General features: G+C 32.7%; 1 protein-coding gene across 2 annotated transcripts in view; it reads right to left on the bottom strand.

The window, feature by feature from the left end:
• Positions 1-21,702, bottom strand: part of LOC123705458 (frequenin-1) — a 178,815-nt gene that overhangs the window by 95,076 nt on the left and 62,037 nt on the right. The window contains exons 2-3 of one of the 2 annotated variants that reach the window (XM_045654236.1): positions 9,921-10,035; positions 2,745-2,904 (exon numbers count right to left, since the gene is read on the bottom strand). In XM_045654236.1, coding sequence (XP_045510192.1) covers positions 2,745-2,808 — 64 coding nt within the window. In that variant the 5' untranslated portion in view covers positions 2,809-2,904; positions 9,921-10,035. The remainder of the gene's footprint in view (positions 1-2,744; positions 2,905-9,920; positions 10,036-21,702) is intronic. The other variant, XM_045654237.1, reaches the window with a different exon arrangement.

Raw genomic sequence — 21,702 nt, 5'->3', positions numbered from 1 at the left:
ACAAACGAACAGCAATTGAGATATAGTACATCGTTTTGGCACAACTGAGACACCTATAAAATACCCTAAATCTGTAAGTCTAATTAGGCTAAAAGCTTAAGTAAACTCTTTTCACTAATAAATTATCTTCTAAAATAAAATTCATCATATTATAGAGCGCATGTTCTTATTATTTTTTTAATAATTAAAATAATGGCAAAAAAATTAGATATAATAAACAAATAGTAATAATTTTACTGCCAATATACGTACGTATAAGAATTTACAATACAATTGGCACATCACATATTTTATTATCCTAAGAATATACAAGAAAATTGAGAGCTTACAAGTTACAGTTGAAACAATATGTAGGTATAATTCCCGGTAGAGACGACATAACTTGGTTACACACTAGGCTGGTTACTTATTGCGTCGGAAAGGAAATCGATCGATAAAAGATATTGCAATACGATTGCTTTCACACCAGGGAATAGCGGAGATAGATTTAAAGTTTTATTTCAATATTGCTCTTTTTATATAAAACAGCGGGAAGAATTATTTCATTATCCTCTCTATAGTACTTATGATGTTTTTGTAAAGTAATTCTTGTACTAGAAAATAACAATGTTTTACATTATGATTTGATAATATCTATTTTATTAATTTGATATTGATTTTAATTTCAATATCCTACTAATATTATAACTGCGAAAGTTTGTGAGGATCTTCTCCGCGCGGTTTCACCCCCGTGGCTACACTCCTGTTGGTCGTAACGTGATGATATAATATACCCTATAGCCTTCCTCGATAAATAAGCTATCTAACACCGAAATAATTTTTCAAATCGGACCGAATTTTTCCCGAGATTAGCGCGTTCAAACAAACTCTTCAGCTTTATAATATTAGTATAGATACAGTAAGCTGACTGAATCTGTGTTCCCCGGTCTTCAAGCAAATGTGAACCTGTACCTACACTAGGGAAGCGCGTACCATCTTAGACCGCATCTTAGTTTTCCATCAGACGAAATTGTGGCCAAGCGCTTCCCTATCTAGAATAAAAAAAAGCGTTTCGATTTGATTGGAAATAAGTAAACTCACCAACAAATTGTGTTTATGTACGAAGTATTTAGTTATTTACGCTGGAAATGCGACAAAATTTATCATTAAATACGTTCTAGACCTAAAGATTTTGTTTGTGCATTACTCATTATTTATTGAAAAATACGATACGTGGGAAAATAGCAATTATAAAATATTTAGCAACCGATTATTATTGTAGATAATCTATGTTGGTGCTACGGTTTCTATGGTGTCAACGAAACGTTTAACCTTTAACTCATGACTAAGTATTAGGTACATATTTGTATTTTATAAAAATATAAAAAAAAAATTGAGTCAGTTCCATACGACTATTCATTTTAATTATAGTGTAGTTTCTATTAGGATTTGCACTAATTTCAGTCTCAACAATTCTTTATATTTGGATTTATAATAAAAAAGCGGCATTTTAATTCATTAGGGGCTGATTTTTCAATAATCATCGAATAACGTATTAAAATACCATTTCAAAAATGTATTCTAATTGTCCGTATATGACAGTCTACAGGTGACATTTTAAAATGTTCGTGTAATACTTTACTGGACGGATTAATTTTACCCAACGGTTGAAAAATTGGCCCTTAATGTTTATTATTTTTAATTCAACCTGACTCTAATGAGAGTAGGATGGATATAAACTCTACATCTAAACTATATTTTCCGTGTTTAATAACTCAATGTTATCAGATACTGTTTGTGTACGCATGTGACAATCTCTGGAACTGCTGATTCTCAAAATTCTTCCACACATCTGATCATATTATTATACGAACTAAATTGGAACTTCACACATTATAATGCAATTTGCCACAAATTTAATAGAGAGATGTGTTCATGTTGATTTTGCGCATTATATCATATTGTTTCTGAATACTGTATTGTATTATGTTTTAATATTTATTAAACTCATTTCAATATTATAATATGTCACATCATTATTGGTATCCAATGACCGTAACGTCGTTAACCTGATGTGCCGACATGACCTACTCGATTAATCAACCATTTGTCCCGTATTAATATTATGAAGCATATGTGTGTTAAATTATTCATTGTTATAGTAATAGGTTAGAATATAAAAAATCACAAGGCTTAGAAATAACACAGTAGACATTCTATCATCTATTGATATTTTCGTGAAATGCTAGCAGATTCTTAGCAATTCCTTTTTTTTCGTAAGATAACAATTTTCTTTCATATCCTACGACATTCCATACAAAAAAACGGCAAGTAAATGAATTCTTTTTCCAACTGGAAATTTACAGTATAAAATATTATTTTAAGTGACTCCTGTTTCCGTTTCGAAAAAGATTCATAATATGATCCTTCTATTCATTAGGTATAATTCACCGAAAGTGACCATTTTAATTCCGCTGGTCACATAAGCTAAAATCCACCTATAGTCAAGCTTTTAGATAACGATACGATTTTTGACGTATTATAAAATTATCTACGTATATATACTTATACTAGCTTACCGCCCGCGGCTTCGCCCGCTTTCTCTAAAACGATTTGAGATTTAAACTATCCTATCTCTCAAGTTGGATTGAACTGCACATGGTGTGCGAATTTTATTATAATCTGTTAAGTGGTTTAGGAGTCCATTGAAGACAAACATTGTGACACGAGATTTATATATATTAAGATAGATTAAAGATACTCACAGTATGTGGCATTGGTGAGCCGGTCAATCGTGTCCTGCTTTAGTTTAGAATTCTTCTTGCCCATTTTAGCTGGTTGTGTTTTCTGCGATGGAAAAGCTACGATGTTAGCGCCACTCGAGGTGACGTATTACATATTATTCCGTCGCTGAGCTGCTTTCACCTGAAAGAAAATAAGTATCAAGAAACTGATAACCTCCCTTAAGTGCTACTGAAAAATAGGTTATGGAATATGCTTAAAATATTCTTAAATAAAGATAGTTAAACTAAGGTAAGATAGTTAATATTGACATGATTTTAAAAAAAGCAACTATGGAGTTTCTTGCTAGTTTCTTGCCGGTTCTTCTCCATAGATACTGCTTTCCGAATCGGTGGTAAATGTTAAAAATATTTATGTAACGACGATTCGAAAGTGCTACTAAAAGAAGTCTAATTGAATAAATAAATGTTTGAGTTTGAGTTTGAAATAGTTAACGAGCGTATGATAGGCGATAGGGTTTAATTTCATAAACTTTGAAAGAACTTTTATTACTTGACACTTATAAATCTATACATATAATAAAATCGTAGGAAAGTCAAAACTGTACATTGAATATTTTTTTAAAAGAATACATAATCCATGATCTATAATCGATATAGAAGCCAAAAACATAGTTTTTAGAATTTTTGTCTGTTTGTCTGTTTGTCGGTTTGTCTGTTTGTCTGTTTGTCTGTATATTTGTCCGAGCTAATCTCGAAAAGTACCGCATAGATTGACTTCAAATTTTGCATGAATATTACTAACAGGTCGGGTGAGGCTTTTATATACACATTATCATGCTATCACCTCCGGGGGAGGAGCTGTGAACCTTTATTTTTCTAACGTATTCCGTGTATTACACAGCGTACAATCTAAAGACTCATATTTAAATGTTGTTTTTGGGTAAGCCACGCTATTATCTAGCTTTACACTATAAAAACTACGTAATTTTGGCAGAGAAACAGTTTAATGAATCTTAGTAGTATAAAGACAAATTTGAAACAGCGCCATCTATGAGACTTCATTAAAATCAAATCAATTTACATGTTTAACGCTTCTTGCAAATTTATAATTAAAAATTAATAAAATATTGGTGGGGTTTTTAATTGTACTTATTTATTTAACTTTTTAACCCATGTCTTCCCAGAGTCCACTTGATGTCAAACAAGACACTATTAACAGTTAATTGTGACATTTTAAAAATCCTTCTTGAGTTCCCACAAAAGGTAAGTTGTAGCTTTTATATTTATTCTTTATTAATTAATTATATAGTTAGACTCATGTTTATAATTAGAATTGAAGTTACGACAAAATAAGAAAATGATGAAATTTTATTTTTATGTATAACTTTTACAAGACTATATTAAACGCCCAAAGAAGGTCACTTTAGTTCTTGATAGAATTTTATTTGTTAGTAGCTTTTTAATAAAATTAGGTAAAGTAATCTTTTCATTTTTTTTTTATTTACAGATTCAATGTTCATAAAAATTAACGATTTGCATGAGGATGTAGTAGAAATAAGTATCCTGGCGCGTGGTCAATTGTTGACTAAAGTTAATTTCCAACGTATGGTACAATCATTGGAAGAATCTTGGGTAATTTTAGAGGATATTTTTCGGGAATGAGAAAAGGGGCAGCCAACCACGTATCAGCGTGCGTGCGTGAGAATCTACCTACGTTTGAGTACCAAAAAAAATGTTATTTTGAAACGTAAATATTGCACTCACAACTACTGTACAAGTATGATTTTTAATCGTGCTTTACTGTCATCTGATTGTTTTATTATCGTTATGGCTATCGCGGTACAGATCGTACTGGGATCAGAGTACATATTATTTATCAATTGGTGTGGTAATATACGTACCACACCAAGTAAAATATTTACAATCATACCAAATGGATTAACACGGTATGTACATAAGGCGGTCTTATCGCTTACTAGCGATCTCTTCCAGACTGCCCAAGGTAAGAGATAAAGAATTATACTCATGATCCAGCAATTTTCAACCGAAAAAGAAGTTTTTCTGTAATTGGTAGTTGTTTCATTTATTTATTTTAAATACCTAATTTTACTTTTATATTTGCCCATTTGTATTACATTCAGCTTCCATAAAACTTATAAAAATTTTATGTTTATTTCAGCTGTCTAATATAAATACTCTTTTTTAGATATAAATAACAAAAACAACTTTTTTTATTAAAATTTAGTACCTTGGGAAGATATTATCTATGTGTTAATAGAACAATACATAAAGGAAATTATGTTACGATTTTATACAATGAAAATATGTAAAAAAATATTAGCAGGTGTAATTATTAAATTGATCCCGAATCCAAAACTGTAGTTAATTTTTTTGTCATTTAGTGTTTAATTCATGTCAATTGGTTCATTAATAAAAAAAATTATGATCATTTAAATAATCACGGCGAACATTTGCTAAGGCATTCATGTACAAGGTGTAATCGTTCAGTGTGCACAGGCGATTTTTTTTTGTAAGTATTACAGATAACAAAAAACTTTAAACTGATATCGAAAGTACTTAACCTAATAATGGCCGTAATCATTTTTTTAAATAAATCGAGAAATATCAAAAAAAAAAAATATCTTTAAACCCTCCCATACTTTAAGTACATAATATGAAATATGAATATCCCATATACATTTAATATGAAAGATTTTAGCTTTCTTTTTCTTTTTTTGGTTGTCTGCTTTAATTACTTCGCAAATTTGAAGTGGCATTTTCCACGCTTTTTCCGGACATTTTCACGCATTTTCCGGATATTTTCCAGATATTTTCCAGGCATTTCCCAGGCATTTTCCTGACATTTCCCTGACATTTTCCGGAGATTATCAAGGCATTTTCCACGCTTTTCCGGACATTTTCACGCGTTTTCCAGGCATTTTCCAGACATTTTCCTGACATTTGCCTGACATTTTCCGGGAATTTTCCAGGCATTTTCCACGCCTTTTCCGGACATTTTCACGCATTTTTTGAATATTTTCCGGGCATTTTCTGGACATCTCTCAGGCATTTTCCGGGGATTTTCCAGGCATTTTCCACGCTTTTTCCGGATATTTTCCAGACATTTCCCTGGAATTTTCCGGAGATTTTTCAGGCATTTTCCACGCTTTTCCCGAACATTTTCACGCATTTTCCGGATATTTTCCGGGTATTTCCCGGACATTTTCACACATTTTCCGGGGGATTTTCCAGATATTTTACAGGCATTTTCCGGATATCCCCGGAAAATGCCCCGGATTTCCGGAAAGTACGTAAGTTTTTTAGCTTAGATTAGTAATAAATTCTATTAACAATTCTATGAATTGTTTATGGTAGTACGTGTTTACTAAATAATTGTATGTAAAGTAGTAACTACTATGCAGTCGCTATTCCACGCGGACGAAGTCGCGGGCACAGCTAGTGATATAATATTTTTTTATGAAGTTCCATTCCGGGCCAATAAGGACATTGACCTTGAATGGCTTTTCGATAAACTGGGGCTTGGAAAGAATATTATAGAAGATTAATGTTCACCTGATAAGTTGAGGCAAATATATCTTATATTGAGTTGTCGTCGACAAATACCTATTTAACGAATTCGGACTGGAATGGGATTGACCGATAATTAGTTTTCGTCAATAAGGTCAAATAGAAGTCACGATAATAAACCTTGCTATAACAGAATATTGGATAAACTATTTTTCGTGTCAATATTTATTATATTAGCGAAAAAATATTGATACGAAATTAATTAGGTACGTTCGTTATAACGAGATAATTAAAGAAGAACAAAAGGACACGACAATGTTTCTCTATCTTAGATATCAATTATTTTTCTGTGTTATGTCTACAACTAACAGCGTACCTAATTGGTACAAAAATAAGTCTAAAGCAAAACTGCATGAACTGTAAAAGATAAATAAGAAAATTTTAATTACTAGTTATCACTACATAGTGTAAAACAAAGTCGCTTTTTCTGTCCCTATGTCCCTTTGTATGCTTAAATCTTTAAAACTACGGAACGGATATTGATGCGGGTTTTATTACATAGAGTGATTCAATAGGAAGGTTTTAGTGTATAATTTATTAGGTTTGAGACAAAGCGGGCGAAGCCGCGGGCGGTAAGCTAGTATCTTATATTCTAAAAACAAATCAAATTACTTTTTTCATCTAATAAAAATATACTATAAACCTTTAAATCCCACGGGATCTTGGGATCGCTTTTCACTCGTATATTAAAGTATAGAAGGGTGATAACAATGATGTCCATAAAAAACTGCCAATGAAACGCATCCCTGTACCGTCTATTCTCCTTAGGGGCAGGACTTCACTTTTCTTTTCGAAACTTTATCAGAGATGACAGATGCATCGTCTATTCAATAGTCAACAAGCCCGCGAAAAGTTACACAATATAAGTTTTGTCTGGGAACTGAAATACGTCGAGGGAGTAATATTGGAAGTAATTTATGTGGCTCAAAGGACAGAACTGTTGACACGACCGAGTGGAGTCCCAGGAATATTGTCGCCATGCCAGTCTACTATGAAGTGTGCGAAAATTTTGATATTTGCGCCGCTTTCAGTGAGTTTTTGTGGAAGTTTGCGTTGTGGCCAGAACTTTATCAAATCAGACGACGGCTTACTTATCACTTGGTGTTAATGTTAACCTTAATGTATTTGATAAGGTGGAAACTTAATCTACAAAAATCGTTAAAATTTTACCAGTAATGCAACAACATTAATCTATTAGAAATGCATTAGCTAATAAATGGTTATCATAAAAATAACAGGAACTCGCATCTATGGATGTTTTAAATCCGCTATCGATGCAAAAAGGGTCGTAAAAAGTTTAGGTGCCTAATATATATCTCACTGGGGATTATACATTTTTATCCACATTCCTGCGGTCGTACCCTTAAATTATGTTCTTTACATGCATATATTCTGGCAAAAATGTTCCTACTTAAATAAACTCGCGTGGTAATACTGATATATAAAAACATAATCGTATTTGTATTTTGTAAGAAATATAGATGATCAAAGTGGGTACTTATTATTATTAATATTAAAGTTACTATTGAAGAGTGTTTCCAAAAGCAAACAGCATTACAAGGAAAGGAAGATGTTGGGATCTATGTATTTCAACATGCAGTTTAATAATAATCATTTTATTGACATATACAATAATAACAAACGTACATGTAGTTGAAACTAAATAAACACCAGATTCTTCCTTTCCTTGATTCCAGCGTTGCGGAAAAAGCGATAATGGAGCAATATTATTCATACAAATAAACTGTACTTAAAATTTTGTATGACCCCTATAATTGCCGTCACTTTCTATTGTTCTTCCACTATCCATCGTTTAACAATCTTGACGTGAAATCTTGAAGGGACCGTTTATAAGTTCATAGCTGACACATTTTAATAATTCTCTTCAAGCTTCTTTACGTAGAATTTTAGATGAATTTAGTATACCTATTAGGATTTTATTTAGGATACCTATTAGAACAGGGATTTTAAGAATATTAAATTTGTTCAATGTGTAACGTAGTAGTTTCTAACTTTCTTGTGCTAATTTAATTGTGTATCGACGTTTTTTTATCCGCACAATCGCTTTGTATGAATACATCGGAAACCACATGAAACTGGATCAAATCATTACGCTTTTTCCATTAAAATAAGAATTGGAAAATGATATCTTCAAATTCGTTGAAAAAGTCACAGAAGAAAGATGGAGTCCTAGTATAATATATGTCCCGAGTTACGCTATAAAAAGTTATGCGTTTTCCTTATCCATCTTATTCATGCCAATAAATTAATCTATATATAGCTGTCAATTCTACAGTACTCCTAGAATATGTTTGGGCTTGGTATTTGTTAGTTTTTATAGCATATAAAACGCTTTATAAATTTAAAGCCTCGGAAAAGCGTAAGACGCGGGTTCGCGTTCAACGTCTTGAACGATTTTTTTCTATTTTTTAAAAATTTATATGTGTGAGCTTGCTAATTTATTTTACTGCAATAATGTCGAAATGTCTGAGTATTTTGTATTTGATAGTTACTGCTGATTTTTAGTTCCGGCTTCGTTTAATTATTTTGTAAGCCCCAAAACTTTCAAAATAGGTACATAATATATGACGCACAAAAATGTTTTAAAGTAGACTAGTTACAATAATACTGAGTATGTTTAACGAACTTTTATGTATTCAAACATTTATAGACTCAACCCAAAATGAGCAAAAGGTTTTCATAAAAATATGTAATAAATTACATTTTTATACTCGTGAGTTGGTAATAAGTAATTTTGGAAGCGCTTCTTGATTACAAGTCATAATCATTTTAGCTAAAATATTAATGAAACAGTCTGCGCAAACAAGCTTAAATTCAATTTTCGTATCCAATTAGTTAAGACATACGTCTGGTTATTAATTTCCACAGATTATTATTTGCTGGAGAGATTAACTTTCTACGGCTTAGCTTGTCAAAATTTTATTATCTTATCTGTATTTTTTAAGTTATACTTCTTTTGGCGCGATGGAGAAAAATGATGAGAGTGAATTTTTACGATGCGCGACACCTAAATTTAACAGCATGAAGTTAGTTCTAGGTAGTATGAAAATTGATAACTATGTTCAAGTTGTATATTATAGTATTTTTTTTCTATACGCCAAAGAAGTATAACTTCTAACGCGTGTACATAAGTACACACACTCTTTTTTGATGAGTAAATAGTTTTATGTTATATGATTCTATTTGTTTAATTTTTATATGTGATATTCTTGAATGTAGATATACCTATATCAAACTAAGGTTTGAATTTGTGTAAGAGACCGTCTAACGTAAGGTTTATAAGAATTAAGAACAAATCAAATGCAACCGTAGTCCCGCCGTAATAGGTAAGTAGAGACGCAGAGTACTAGTAAAACTGATAAATTTTATTTCCTAATAATATTAAATCATAATCGCGCAAATCTGTATTATTTCTGAACAACCAAAGATAAGAATACCATACGGCAAAGAAAGAACGTATCGACAGTTGAGCATATTCCTCATAGATGCCTAAACCTGACACGTACACCGAATCAAACGCAAGAAGAATAGCTTGTACGGAATAACAAGATAACTCTATGTATTCTACCTTGTTTACTCTGATTTTACCTTGTCTTGTTCACATTATCTTCCAGGATAGAATGCACGTACACACTCCATCACACTAAGTGTGCGTACACACACGTTAATATTTTTATGCTGTACACGATTTTCCTTTCAATATCTGAAACGAGGGGAAAACGCTGCCGTTATTGTAAAATAATGCTTTTATTGTATACCTTCGCAATGCTTACAATACTTACTGTTTAAATTCTTCAATATTTTGGCTAAACTGTACATTATAGGGCGTAGAGTTGAGAGTCGTAATTTTTTTTATGGTTAGCTATTGTCCTATGGAACCTAAATCTGAAATTTCACACCAAGGAAACTTTTAGTTTTTGAGTTACGAATTTTTGAAAATCGTAAAATTACTATAGAAAGTTACTCCATCTTGTTTTTGTTACGCATATTTATTGTTTTGTCAATGTCAACCTGACACACAGTACCTGCTTAGTGTGATTCATTTCAAGTACAACATTTCTAACCATTAAGTAGAGTAATTAATTTTGTTTAACTTTTTACGAAAAATAAAAACGCTCCGAACTCGAAACAAGTTAGGTTAGGTTATGTTAGACTTTTTTTAAACAATCGAGCGGAGCGAGCGCAGCGAGCGGAGCGTCTCGAATTGTTTTACGCCAAATTTGACATTGACAAAATAATAAATATGCGTAACAAAAACAAGATGGAGTAACTTTCTATAGTAATGTTCCGATTTTCAAAAATTCGTAACTCAAAAACTAAAAGTTTCCTTGGTGTGAAATTTCAGATTTGGGTTCCATAGGACAATAGCTAACCACAAAAAAATTGTCGACTCTCAACTCCACGCCCTATAATGTACAGTTTTACCAATATTTTTGTACACGTTCGTAAATAGTATGGCACTTCGCAAAGCAGATAAAAATCTTACCACATATTAGCATTAAAGGATTTTAAATACAAACAGCTACTCGTATTCAATGAAGATTCATTAAGAAACCCATAAACCTCTTCTTATTGAAAACACAAAGTTTAAAGTGATGTCATTTCACATTAAATAAATATCGATTGTTTCAGTTTGTAGCCCTTTCAATAAATATATTTGTAAATACCGTATCTGACTACAAGTTAAAAAGAGACTATTTTTTAATTTTTATAGATATGGTAGTATGAGTTTTAAATTATGTTGACAGGAAACCTTAAAAAAATCTTGTTTAAATTTATGTGCATAATTACGTAAATATTAGGGAAGAAAAAGATAGATATTAATTATAATTATTATTGTATTTTTATCGATACGTGGCGTCTCCACTTTGTCAAGCACTAAGCCTGTTTTCTTTTTCTTCCTAAAACAAAAAGGTAGAGGTTCTATGCTCGTATAATAATAATTTTAATTTATTTTTGCATATTTTGTGTTTTTTAATTTAATTTAATTTATCGTTTTAAAAATAATTTAGTAGGTATACCTACATACAAGTATTGTAAATTCTGGTTTAAAATAATTATTGAATATATTATTATGTATAATACAAATATCAAGCATTATAAATAATTTAGGTCGGTACATTAAATAGCCTTCGGCGTCCATAACAAAACTAGATTTCGAAATATAGCACTGATAAAAACGTATTTACTTTTTAACCGACTTCAAAAAAAAGGAGGAGGTTATCAATTCGGCCGGTATATTTTTTTTTTTTTTATGTATGTACACCGATTACTCCGAGGTTTCTGAACCGATTTACGTGATTCTTTTTTTGTTCGATGCAGGATGGTGTCGAATTGGTCCCATAAAAATTTTATTCGGCTAGGCCCAGTAGTTTTTATTTTATGAGCATTTTTGTCTGTACTCGATGACTTAATTGGAATGTAGCAAGTAACTTTGATTCACTTCCCGGTAACCGATTGAGCTGAAATTTTGTATAAGTGTGTAAATTGGATAGCGATGAAACATTATCATGACATAGAGCTGATTTGATGATGGAATCGGAAGGTGGCCATAGGAACTCAGTAATATATTGACTCAACTTTATCGAGTTTGGGCTCGTTTGATTCGTGTTGAAAATTACACTAAAAAGTATTAAATAAAATTAACTGCGTTAAAAACAACCGACTTCAAAAACGGAAAAGTAAAAAATAAAAAAGATTTGATATTATTAATTGCTACATATTATTTAGATGTGCTATTTATTAAATAGGTTTGAAGTCGGTGCCAAACACTAAGCACTTAGTATTAAGCCCGTGCACCGACATCAAACCTATTTAATAAATAGCACATCTAAATAATATGTAGCAATTAATAATATCAAATCTTTTTTATTTTTTACTTTTCCGTTTTTGAAGTCGGTTGTTTTTAACGCAGTTAATTTTATACAAGCTGTATTAATTCGGATTGTTTCTTCTTGTAAATTCATATTTAGGCTACACCATTTTTGTATTTCAAAGGGTTTTAATCTCCAAATTACCACAAAATCAACTGTGAAAAAAAGCAAACAGAAATATACAGGCCGAATTGATAACCTTCTTCTTTATTTTTCAAGTCGGTTAAATATCAAAAAGTAACAGCCCTATAGCTATACGTCATAATTTCATCGCAGGGGCTTAGTTTCCTAACTGTATGTACGTAGTATATATCTGTCAACTGTGTTGAAAATCTCTCAATTAAACAAAATAATAATTAAGTTTAAAAGTTAAGGAGTTCCATTTAGAATTCGGGAGTTGTCTCCTCTGACGATAAATTCTGCAGCTCAATTAGATAGAGAGGTAAAACAAAAGAGATCTTGTTCTAAATAAGTTCCATTGAATCTTCTATTTATTATTTCATTCATAATATACATATAAGATAGTTTTCATACAGCACTACCTACTAATATTATAAATGCGAATGTTTGTAAGGATGTGAGTGTGTGTGTGTGTGCTTGTTACTCTTTCACGCAAATACTACTGAACCGATTACAATGAAATTTAGCACACATAGGTTTAATCCCGGAAACCCACGTGAACGGGAACTATGCGGGATTTTCTTTCAAAACGCGGGCGAAAGCTAGTCGTCTATAAACGTAATGATAAACTTATTTGCATTGTAACATGATATTTTACATTTCATAATTATGATAGCGTTACAAACCTATATAACTTTAATATTAATTTAACATTGATGATACTAATTTCACAAAAAGAACACATAATTACTAGATATTAATTTACATTATAATGTTATTTAATGCTACAATTAGTAACAACAATTTCGAAATTTAAAGCAATTGAACGATATGTGTATTTTTACAATTTACAATAATCTAATTGGAACCACAATTATACAATACTAGCTGCTCCGCGCGGTTTCACCCCCGTGGCTCCACTCCTGTTGGTCGTAGCGTGATGATATATATTATATACCCTATAGCCTTCCTCGATAAATGAGCTATCTAACACCGAAAGAATTTTTCAAATCGGTCCAGTAGTTCCCGAGATAAGCGCGTTCAAACAAACAAACTCTTCAGTTTTATAATATTAGTATAGATACAGTAACTTACGAAATCTGAGCGTGTATTGAACTTTTGAAACTTTGAACACCTCGTAAACTTATTCTGAACTCAATTTGTCAACATCTGTGTTTTACAATTAAACATAAATTTCAATTTTAAGTCACAATGATAAAGACAAAATAATAAGAATAGGGTAAGGTAGTTTAGGTCTTAGGATAGTATTATATATTATATTATGTATACCCTTATATTATATTATATGTCGCATGCAAATTGTACAACTTCGCTGTTTACAAACGGCTTCGTCAGTTTATAAACTCACGGAATACAACTACAATTTGCATGGTATATACATATACATCAAATAACGAACATTTGTATACATGAATAGTACCTTCTCTTTCAAGAAAATATCAATAGAAGATTAATAAAATTCTAATCACAAAATAAGAGACAAAATTACAAGCATTTGCGAAATCTGTACACAAAGTCACTAACTTTGATAGTTTAGGACACTATACACATAATACTATTACTGTAGCAAGCTAAGTCACGGATCAACTATTAAGCAAAGTCAAACAGAAATTTGACGCAAAAAGACCAACGTTTAACTTTGCCGGCTTCAGTTACATCGAATTGTATAACAATTTGCTCAACTACAAAGTACAAGCTTCACAATCTGTCAGCTTTTACTTCTCTTTGATTATAAGATAAGCAAGTACTGTTTGCCAGGTGTCTGCGACTTCGTTGATCACAGTTTCTGTAGCAAATATTTATTTTGTATAACCTAGTATTTTATATTTGGATAGTCTTTCAGGTATTTGTTACAAATATTGTGTTCATTTTTAATTTTTGGTAGCGTTACAGTCGCAGGTAATTTTGTCTTCCAATTATCGTTCACATTTTATTATTTAATGGGATTATAGGTTGACCTGGCAAGGCGATTCCACATATAGCGAGGAAAGCGCGTGTGCCACCATTTAACATTTTCCTCGTCTGAATGCTTCGCAAGGCTTCTCGCTGTGTGCGGACCAGCCTAATGTTTAGAGGTACGTTATATTACTAGCGAATTAACTCAAATATAAGGAATCTTATTAATTGGATAATTTATCTATACTATAATATCTATAAAAGGGAACGGTTTGTAATTATGTATGTAGGTGTGTATACTGTATATGTATGGTTTTCACGCATAAACAACTGGACCGATTTGAAAAATTCTTCCACCATTAGAAAGCTGCATCTTCACTGAGCAACATAGGCTAGGTTTTATCTAGGAAATCCCACGGGAACGGGAACTATGCGGGTTTTTCATTGTAAACGCGGGCGAAGCCGCAGGCGGAATGCTAGTAATAGTATACGAGTATATCACCTTAAAATCAGTAAAATTAAAATAATTACAAACAAACAAGAGGAAGAACAAACAAAGGAGCGCGTAATCACTTTAACGATTTCCCGTATTAATAACACCCGACGTTCATATATTTGGTAAGATTTGTGTATGTCTGTACGAGTAATTAATGTGACGACTACGTTGAGCATACGAACTAATTAACATTTAGTGACGGTAACGCAACAGTCATAAATCTGACGTTATTATACAAGACTTCTAGATATATTACACTGCTAATTGAACATAAGTTAAGCTTTGTAATTCATTGCGGCGATGCTATCAGTTTTACAGGCAATTACGGAATTTAAGAGCTTTCTCATTATGTTCGACTATGTAATGTTGACGTGCTGAAATATATCGACATTTATGATTTATAGCAGACTAGCAAACCGGGCGAACTCCGTTTCGCCACCAGAGACACCTTTTCTTTGCTATAAACGTCACGGAGCCCGAGACCTATCCAACGAACGCAAAAACGTGGAAATCGGTTCGTGCATTCTGGAGTTATAGCGTCAGGAAGGAAAACCCGACTTATTTTTATATAATAGAATAAGGATGTTTAATTTTATATAGTAATTTCTACAAGCACATGTTAAGATGATTATGAGAAAAATGAAGTAGATAAACCGAGAGATATTAATCTATTCCTTACTATGTTTGAAATCGATCTCTTTATATTTCTTGGATATCCTACGTACCCAACGTTATTTGTTGGAAATTATTATTTCTCGACAAATAACTTTCTTAGGAAACATATTAAGCAGAAAAGATTGATGAAAGAAGGGCGTTGTATTATTTTTCACTTAGAATTACATTTAACATTACAATAGGGCGAAGGCTCTTTTGTTTTATCCAAATGAAACCATCTAAGGAGGTCATCATACTATTTGCTTCAATAAATTTGTTAAACTAGTAATTTGTGGAATTATACTTTACTAAATAAAAGCTTTCAAATTTGGTATAATAATATTTTGTTACCGATATATTATTTTTTTTATGAGTGAAGAGATTTTTAATCACCTACAAACAACTACATCGCTGGCAATATAATTTGTTTTTAAAGAATGTATGTAACCCAAACATAAAAGATAATCTCACGAAAATTGTAGTAAATTACACTTAAACTGAATGGAACAGCTAGTCTTTAAAACAATCGAAAACAACATTTATAAACGCTTCAGTATGATTTGACTACTTCGTAAAACAACGAGCACCTAATTTATAGTCACTGTCACAACTCACTTGCCCTAAATCTTTATAAGTTATTTTCCCTTGAACGAGAAATATCGGGCGTCGCAGCGGAAAGCGTTCAACTTGTAAATATAACTGGATTCGTGAAAATTTAATACAAACAGAAGTGAAATGAAACCGTCTCCTCAATAACTTGCAAAGTAACGCAAACAAACTGATTGTTTGTAAAATGTTGCTCTTATTTACCAACTCGTGAATGGTAGGATTATTAGGAAATTGTCTGATTAGTTTCGGCCAGTGACGGCGTAGCTTGACTCGGCTTGACACGCTGCCGCGTGTCTAGATATATATATTTATCTTATAAATTATACTCTTGTAAGTTCCTAAAATACAAGACGTTTTTATATAATTTTTGTTTTATAAAATACATTTCCAGCAAAGACCAAAACACAAAGTATTCATTTGAACAGTTAAAATATTAATATCTAGAGTCTAGATTATTTTATCGTTCTAGGAAATGTTATTATACTTTCATCTATTTTAAAATTGTTATTAAATAACTGCCAGTTGCAGTCGCATTTTTAATTAGTACCTTAATGAGAATGAAATTAATAGAAATTTGTTCCGTTTTCGTAGTTAATTTAAACATAAAGTACACGAGCTTCAAGATCGTGATTTTTAATCAATATTCCAATGAACAAAGAGGTGTTTATTGAATGTTTTATTATAATGTAAGTTTTGACTTTAAAATAATTATAATATTAGCGTTGTACCAGGAAAGCCTGCAAAACTATTAATTTACGTGCATGATAAGCCTTGGTAATTACCTACCTATTATGACTAGCATGGTACTCGCCAGGAGAACATTCATCTTATCTAGTTAAAAGAAGAATATGAACTATAAATATGAACGCTTACCTTAAAAAGTTATAACGAATTTTTCTCAAATACGATATTTGTGAAGAGAAACCATTTTAGAGCCAGTTTAGTTTGTGTGCCTTCAGCTATGAACTAAGCTCAACAAAGACTAAATGTAAAGAATTTATGAAAAGGTCAGACTTTTTACTTGAATGGACCTTGATGCTCGATCCGTATAAAAAGATTGATTCATAAAGTAGAAATTTTCAGGGACAAATCAAACATTTTAAATCTGAAAGCACGTGAAGATTTTGCTCTAGTTATTACGATACATAAAGATGATGAAATATTTTTTTTTATTATTTAAAGTGAAGCTGAGAGCGTGAAAGTTGTGAAATCTAAATAACGAAATAGAGAAATTTTGTGACAAATAGCGAGTCAAAAGTAATTGATTTTGCTTTGTCAGCGAGCTAGCGCGCAAGAGCAACTTTTGTCTCCGCAACTATTTTGTCTCTCCCATCAACTCTATGGGCTAAGGGCTAGTAAGAAAGTGCGCGCACGTAGTGACGCCACTACCGGGAGACTTTTTAATTAGCCCAGACTCGATTTCACCATTATTTTCTATTATATCGGGCGTTAATTAATGGACTGTTAAAATTAACATGTATTTTAACATCGTTGTCAACTCTACAGGTTCCAAGAAAGAAATGTTATTTCTAGAACTTCTATTTAGGTACATTTATTTGCTAGGCAGTATTTTAGATCTCTTTTCTATAGAAATTGCTCGTCAAGCTTATTTATCTAAAAGGCAATTTTGATGTCTTACAATTTACCAGAATACTTATAACGTCTTGGTTATATTATTTTAATTAAAGAAGCCACTTGGCGTCTTTGATCAAACCTCTGGGTATTTTATCGATTTCATTTCCTACGTTTAATAACTAATACTTAAGTGGTAAGGAGCAGTTATTCTTGGAAACCACTTATATTTCTATGTTTTATTATAATAATTGTAGTTATCCTATTAATATTATAAATGCGAAAGTTTGTATGGATGTATGTTTGGATTGGAGGTATGGATGTATGGATGTTTGTTACTCTTTCACGTAAAAACTACTGAACCGATTACAGAGAAACTTAGCACACATACTTATAGAGGGTAACTTGGATTAACACATAGGATAGTTTTCCTTTGCAAACGCGGGCGATGCCGCGGTAGGAAATCTAGTGTTTTAATATTTCTTATAAGAATTTGATTCACTCATTATAATATAGAGGTACTAGCTGCTCCCCGCGGTTTCACCCCCGTGGCTCTGCTCCTGTTGGTCGTAGCGTGATGATATATAACCTTCCTCGATAAATGAGCTTACTAACACCGAAAGAATTTTTTCAATCGGACCAGTAGTTCCCGAGATTAGCGCGTTCAAACAAACAAACAAACAAACAATCAAACAAAAAAACTCTTCAGCTTTATAATATTAGTATAGATTACAATAATTTTTTGTACTTAAATAAATATCGCGATGAATTATATAACAACAATTCAAATAGTGTGGTAATATCTGGAGAAAACATTTAAGGGCGGCCGTACACGGACCGCTTCAAGCAGTTGAGACCGACCGATTGAAGCCGCGACCGCGCGGTGAACTATAGGCATTCATTCACCGCCGTACACGTGACGGCTCGAGCCGTCGCGACCGCTTCAAGCCGTCAACTGCATGACGAAATTCCACCGTGCCGTTGACGGCTTGCGAGCGGTCGTGAGGCATACACTGACTGCTCGAGCCGTTAACTGCGCTAGAGCCGTCGTCGGCTCGCTCCTCCCCTGAAAATCAATGACTTGACTAGTCAAAAAAATCAACCGCTCGAGCGGTTGATAGCGACGGCTCGAGCGGTCAACAACCGACGGCTCGAGCAGTTAACGCCGACCGCTCGAGCCGTCCGTGTACCGCGCTCAGCCGTTAACTGCTCGAGCGGTCCGTGTACGGCCGCCCTAAAATACATTTATACGAAGACTCGCTGATTATAATACACCAACATATATTATATTTAGGTATCAAAAGTAAAGAATTACTACATGTTTTCTTGAAATATTAGCGTAAGCTCAAGTTTACGTAGCGTCACGTTCCTTTATGCCATGCCATCATATTATATCTTCATAGAACATTCTAACGAAATTTGTACTTTTCTTCAAGAAACCATAAATTTCCATACATCTTTTCTTTACAAAATATCGGCTAATAACATATTTTGTATAAAACTTAAGGATATATTTTATTATGAATAATTAGTATCCCCGGAAAACGTTGCTCTGCTTTACTCTTATCACTAGAGGTATGAAAAATAGAATTTGGCCGATTTCAGATCTACACATGGGCACACAAAATTTAATGAGAATCGGTCCAGCCGATTTGGAGGAGTATGGTAACTACTATTATGACACGAAAATTTTATATATAGAGACTATACAGTACAAGGGAATACTATTTTGCATTTATCTATTATTTAATGATCACGAACGAAGCAAGACAATAGGGCAGTAATTTACAAATGTTTTATAGTTCGTGTTCATTTATCTAATTCCAACTTCTCGTTGTATAAATCCAACTTTGCATTTGTCACTTTGCAAACTTTATTGTGCCGAAATTGTCGCGTTCCCACAATCTGGGGCGGCACGGCATCGTGACGTCACAGATACAATAAAAACCTTCGGATTAACATATAAACGACTGGGTCTGATTTCGCTATAGATGCGTTTTCGGCGCTGCCACTGAGATTTGCTGTGAAAACTCAATTACCTGTCGATAATGAAATCAGTGCCTGTGTTTAGTGTAAATTGTATCTGTAAGCTATTTATAAGTGTTTTTATGATTTTTTTCCGTGATAAAACCATTGGTTTAACTAATTTCGTATAAGCTTTTCATAAACTCAATCTGTTGAAATATACCAATGGAGGAATAGAATATAACAACCTTGTACTTAACTTCTTTATTTTCTATAACTAATGCTGAAACTTTCTTGAAAGATGCCAAGGCTGAACAATTTTCTTGAATATATCTTGTTAGCCTTACGGCTTACTATCCAGCCAAACGACACACGACGAGCCGTTATATACTGTGCATTTGGTACATAGTAGTATGATATAAGATTATGAAACGAGGATTGTCTCAAATGCACGTGCCTTACAAGAATACTTAAAAGTTTTTGGTGTTGTGCAAACGCTGCACACCCCTTCAAAACAACGTCGCCTACAATGATTTAATAGACCTTATTATTACTTAAAGTAGCTTTCACGTTCAAACTGAATTAGGTACAATTTTAAGCGAAATTATGCTTTTGTTTATTATGTTCCGTGTCGAGACGACATTTATTATGACTGTACATTTGTTCTTTGAATACTGGGCAATGGAACAAAAATATTGAGGAATTCATCGTCCATAGAAATTACTAGCTGTGCTCCGCGGTTTCACCCGGGTGGCTTTTCTCCTGTTGGTGTTAGCGTAATCTAATCTATACATATAATAAATCTGTAGAAGGGTCAATTCTGTACATTGAAAATATTGAAAAAATAACTAGCAGGGGATGTTACTGGATCGATACCAAACCCAAATATGTGATTAAAAAAATTTGTGTCTGTCTGTCTGTCTGTCTGTCTGTCTGTCTGTCTGTCTGTCTGTATGTGAAGACATCACGTGAAAACTACCGGTTCGATTTCGATGAAACTTGGTATAATTATACCTTATTATCCCTGGGCGTAAAATAGGATACTTTTTATCCTGGAAAAATACGTAGAAAAAAAAAATCTCAATTTTTCAGTTATCCATAGACGTTGTTCTGTAGTAGGTACCGCGAACACACGTTGCGTATTATTATAGACCTAGCCGTATTTGGGTCCAATAGATATTTATAAGATGTCATTGTCCGAGTTACTCAAAATGGAAAATAAACCATCCACGCAAAGACCGACATCCGCGCGGACGGAGTCGCGGGCGGAAGCTAGTATCTAATATAATATGTATAAAGGCGAAAGTTTGTATGGATGTATGGATGTTTGTTACTCTTTCACGTAAAAACTACGGAAGCGATTACAATGAAATTTAGCACACATATAGAGGGTAACTTGGATTAACACATAGGATAGTTTTTATCCCGGAAATCCCACGGGAACGGGAACTATGCGGGATATCCTTTGCAAACGCGGGCGAAGTCGCGGACGGAAATCTAGTAATTAAAAAAGGTATGGCCTAATTCGCTATTAATCGCTATTAAAAATATACGCTACGTTTTCAAAGTAATTAAAAAAAACGGTCAAGTGCGACACCCACTTGAGTACAGAAGGTACCGCATGAATATGAAGGTATCTATGTAAAGGTAAACATTTTTCGTTTGGTTTTCCTGTAATGTATTAGAACGAGGAAATATTTAATGATAACTTTTAGTATGTGTCCCTATTTTCTTATAGGGACACATACTAATCTATACTAATATTATAAAGCTGAAGAGTTTGTTTGTTTGTTCTTTGAACGCGCTAATCTCAGGAACTAATGGTCCGATTTGAAAAATTCTTTCGATGTTAGATAGCCCATTTATCGAGGAAGGCTATATACTATATATCATCACGCTAAGACCAACAGGAGCGTAGTAATGCGGCTAGTGGAAAAATACAAATTAACGAGTGCCTTTTGAAACTGCCATTCAATATGAAACAACTAGTTTTGACAATAATTGGTGTTCACAATGTGAAAGTTTCGTATGGGTGAGCTGAGAATAAGTTATATGTTTTAGTTTTCAATTAAAAGTTCGAATACTATAATATTTTCATGCGAGTTAGTTTGTTAAGTTATAAACAATGTTTGGTTAATTAAGAATAGTGGTAAATGGAAGTTAT

This window comes from Colias croceus, chromosome Z, assembly GCF_905220415.1.
Source record: "Colias croceus chromosome Z, ilColCroc2.1".
Classification (NCBI taxonomy): Eukaryota; Metazoa; Arthropoda; class Insecta; order Lepidoptera; family Pieridae; genus Colias; species Colias croceus.
The sequence above is the reverse complement of the archived record's forward strand: the minus strand, read 5'-3'. Positions and strand labels throughout refer to the sequence as shown.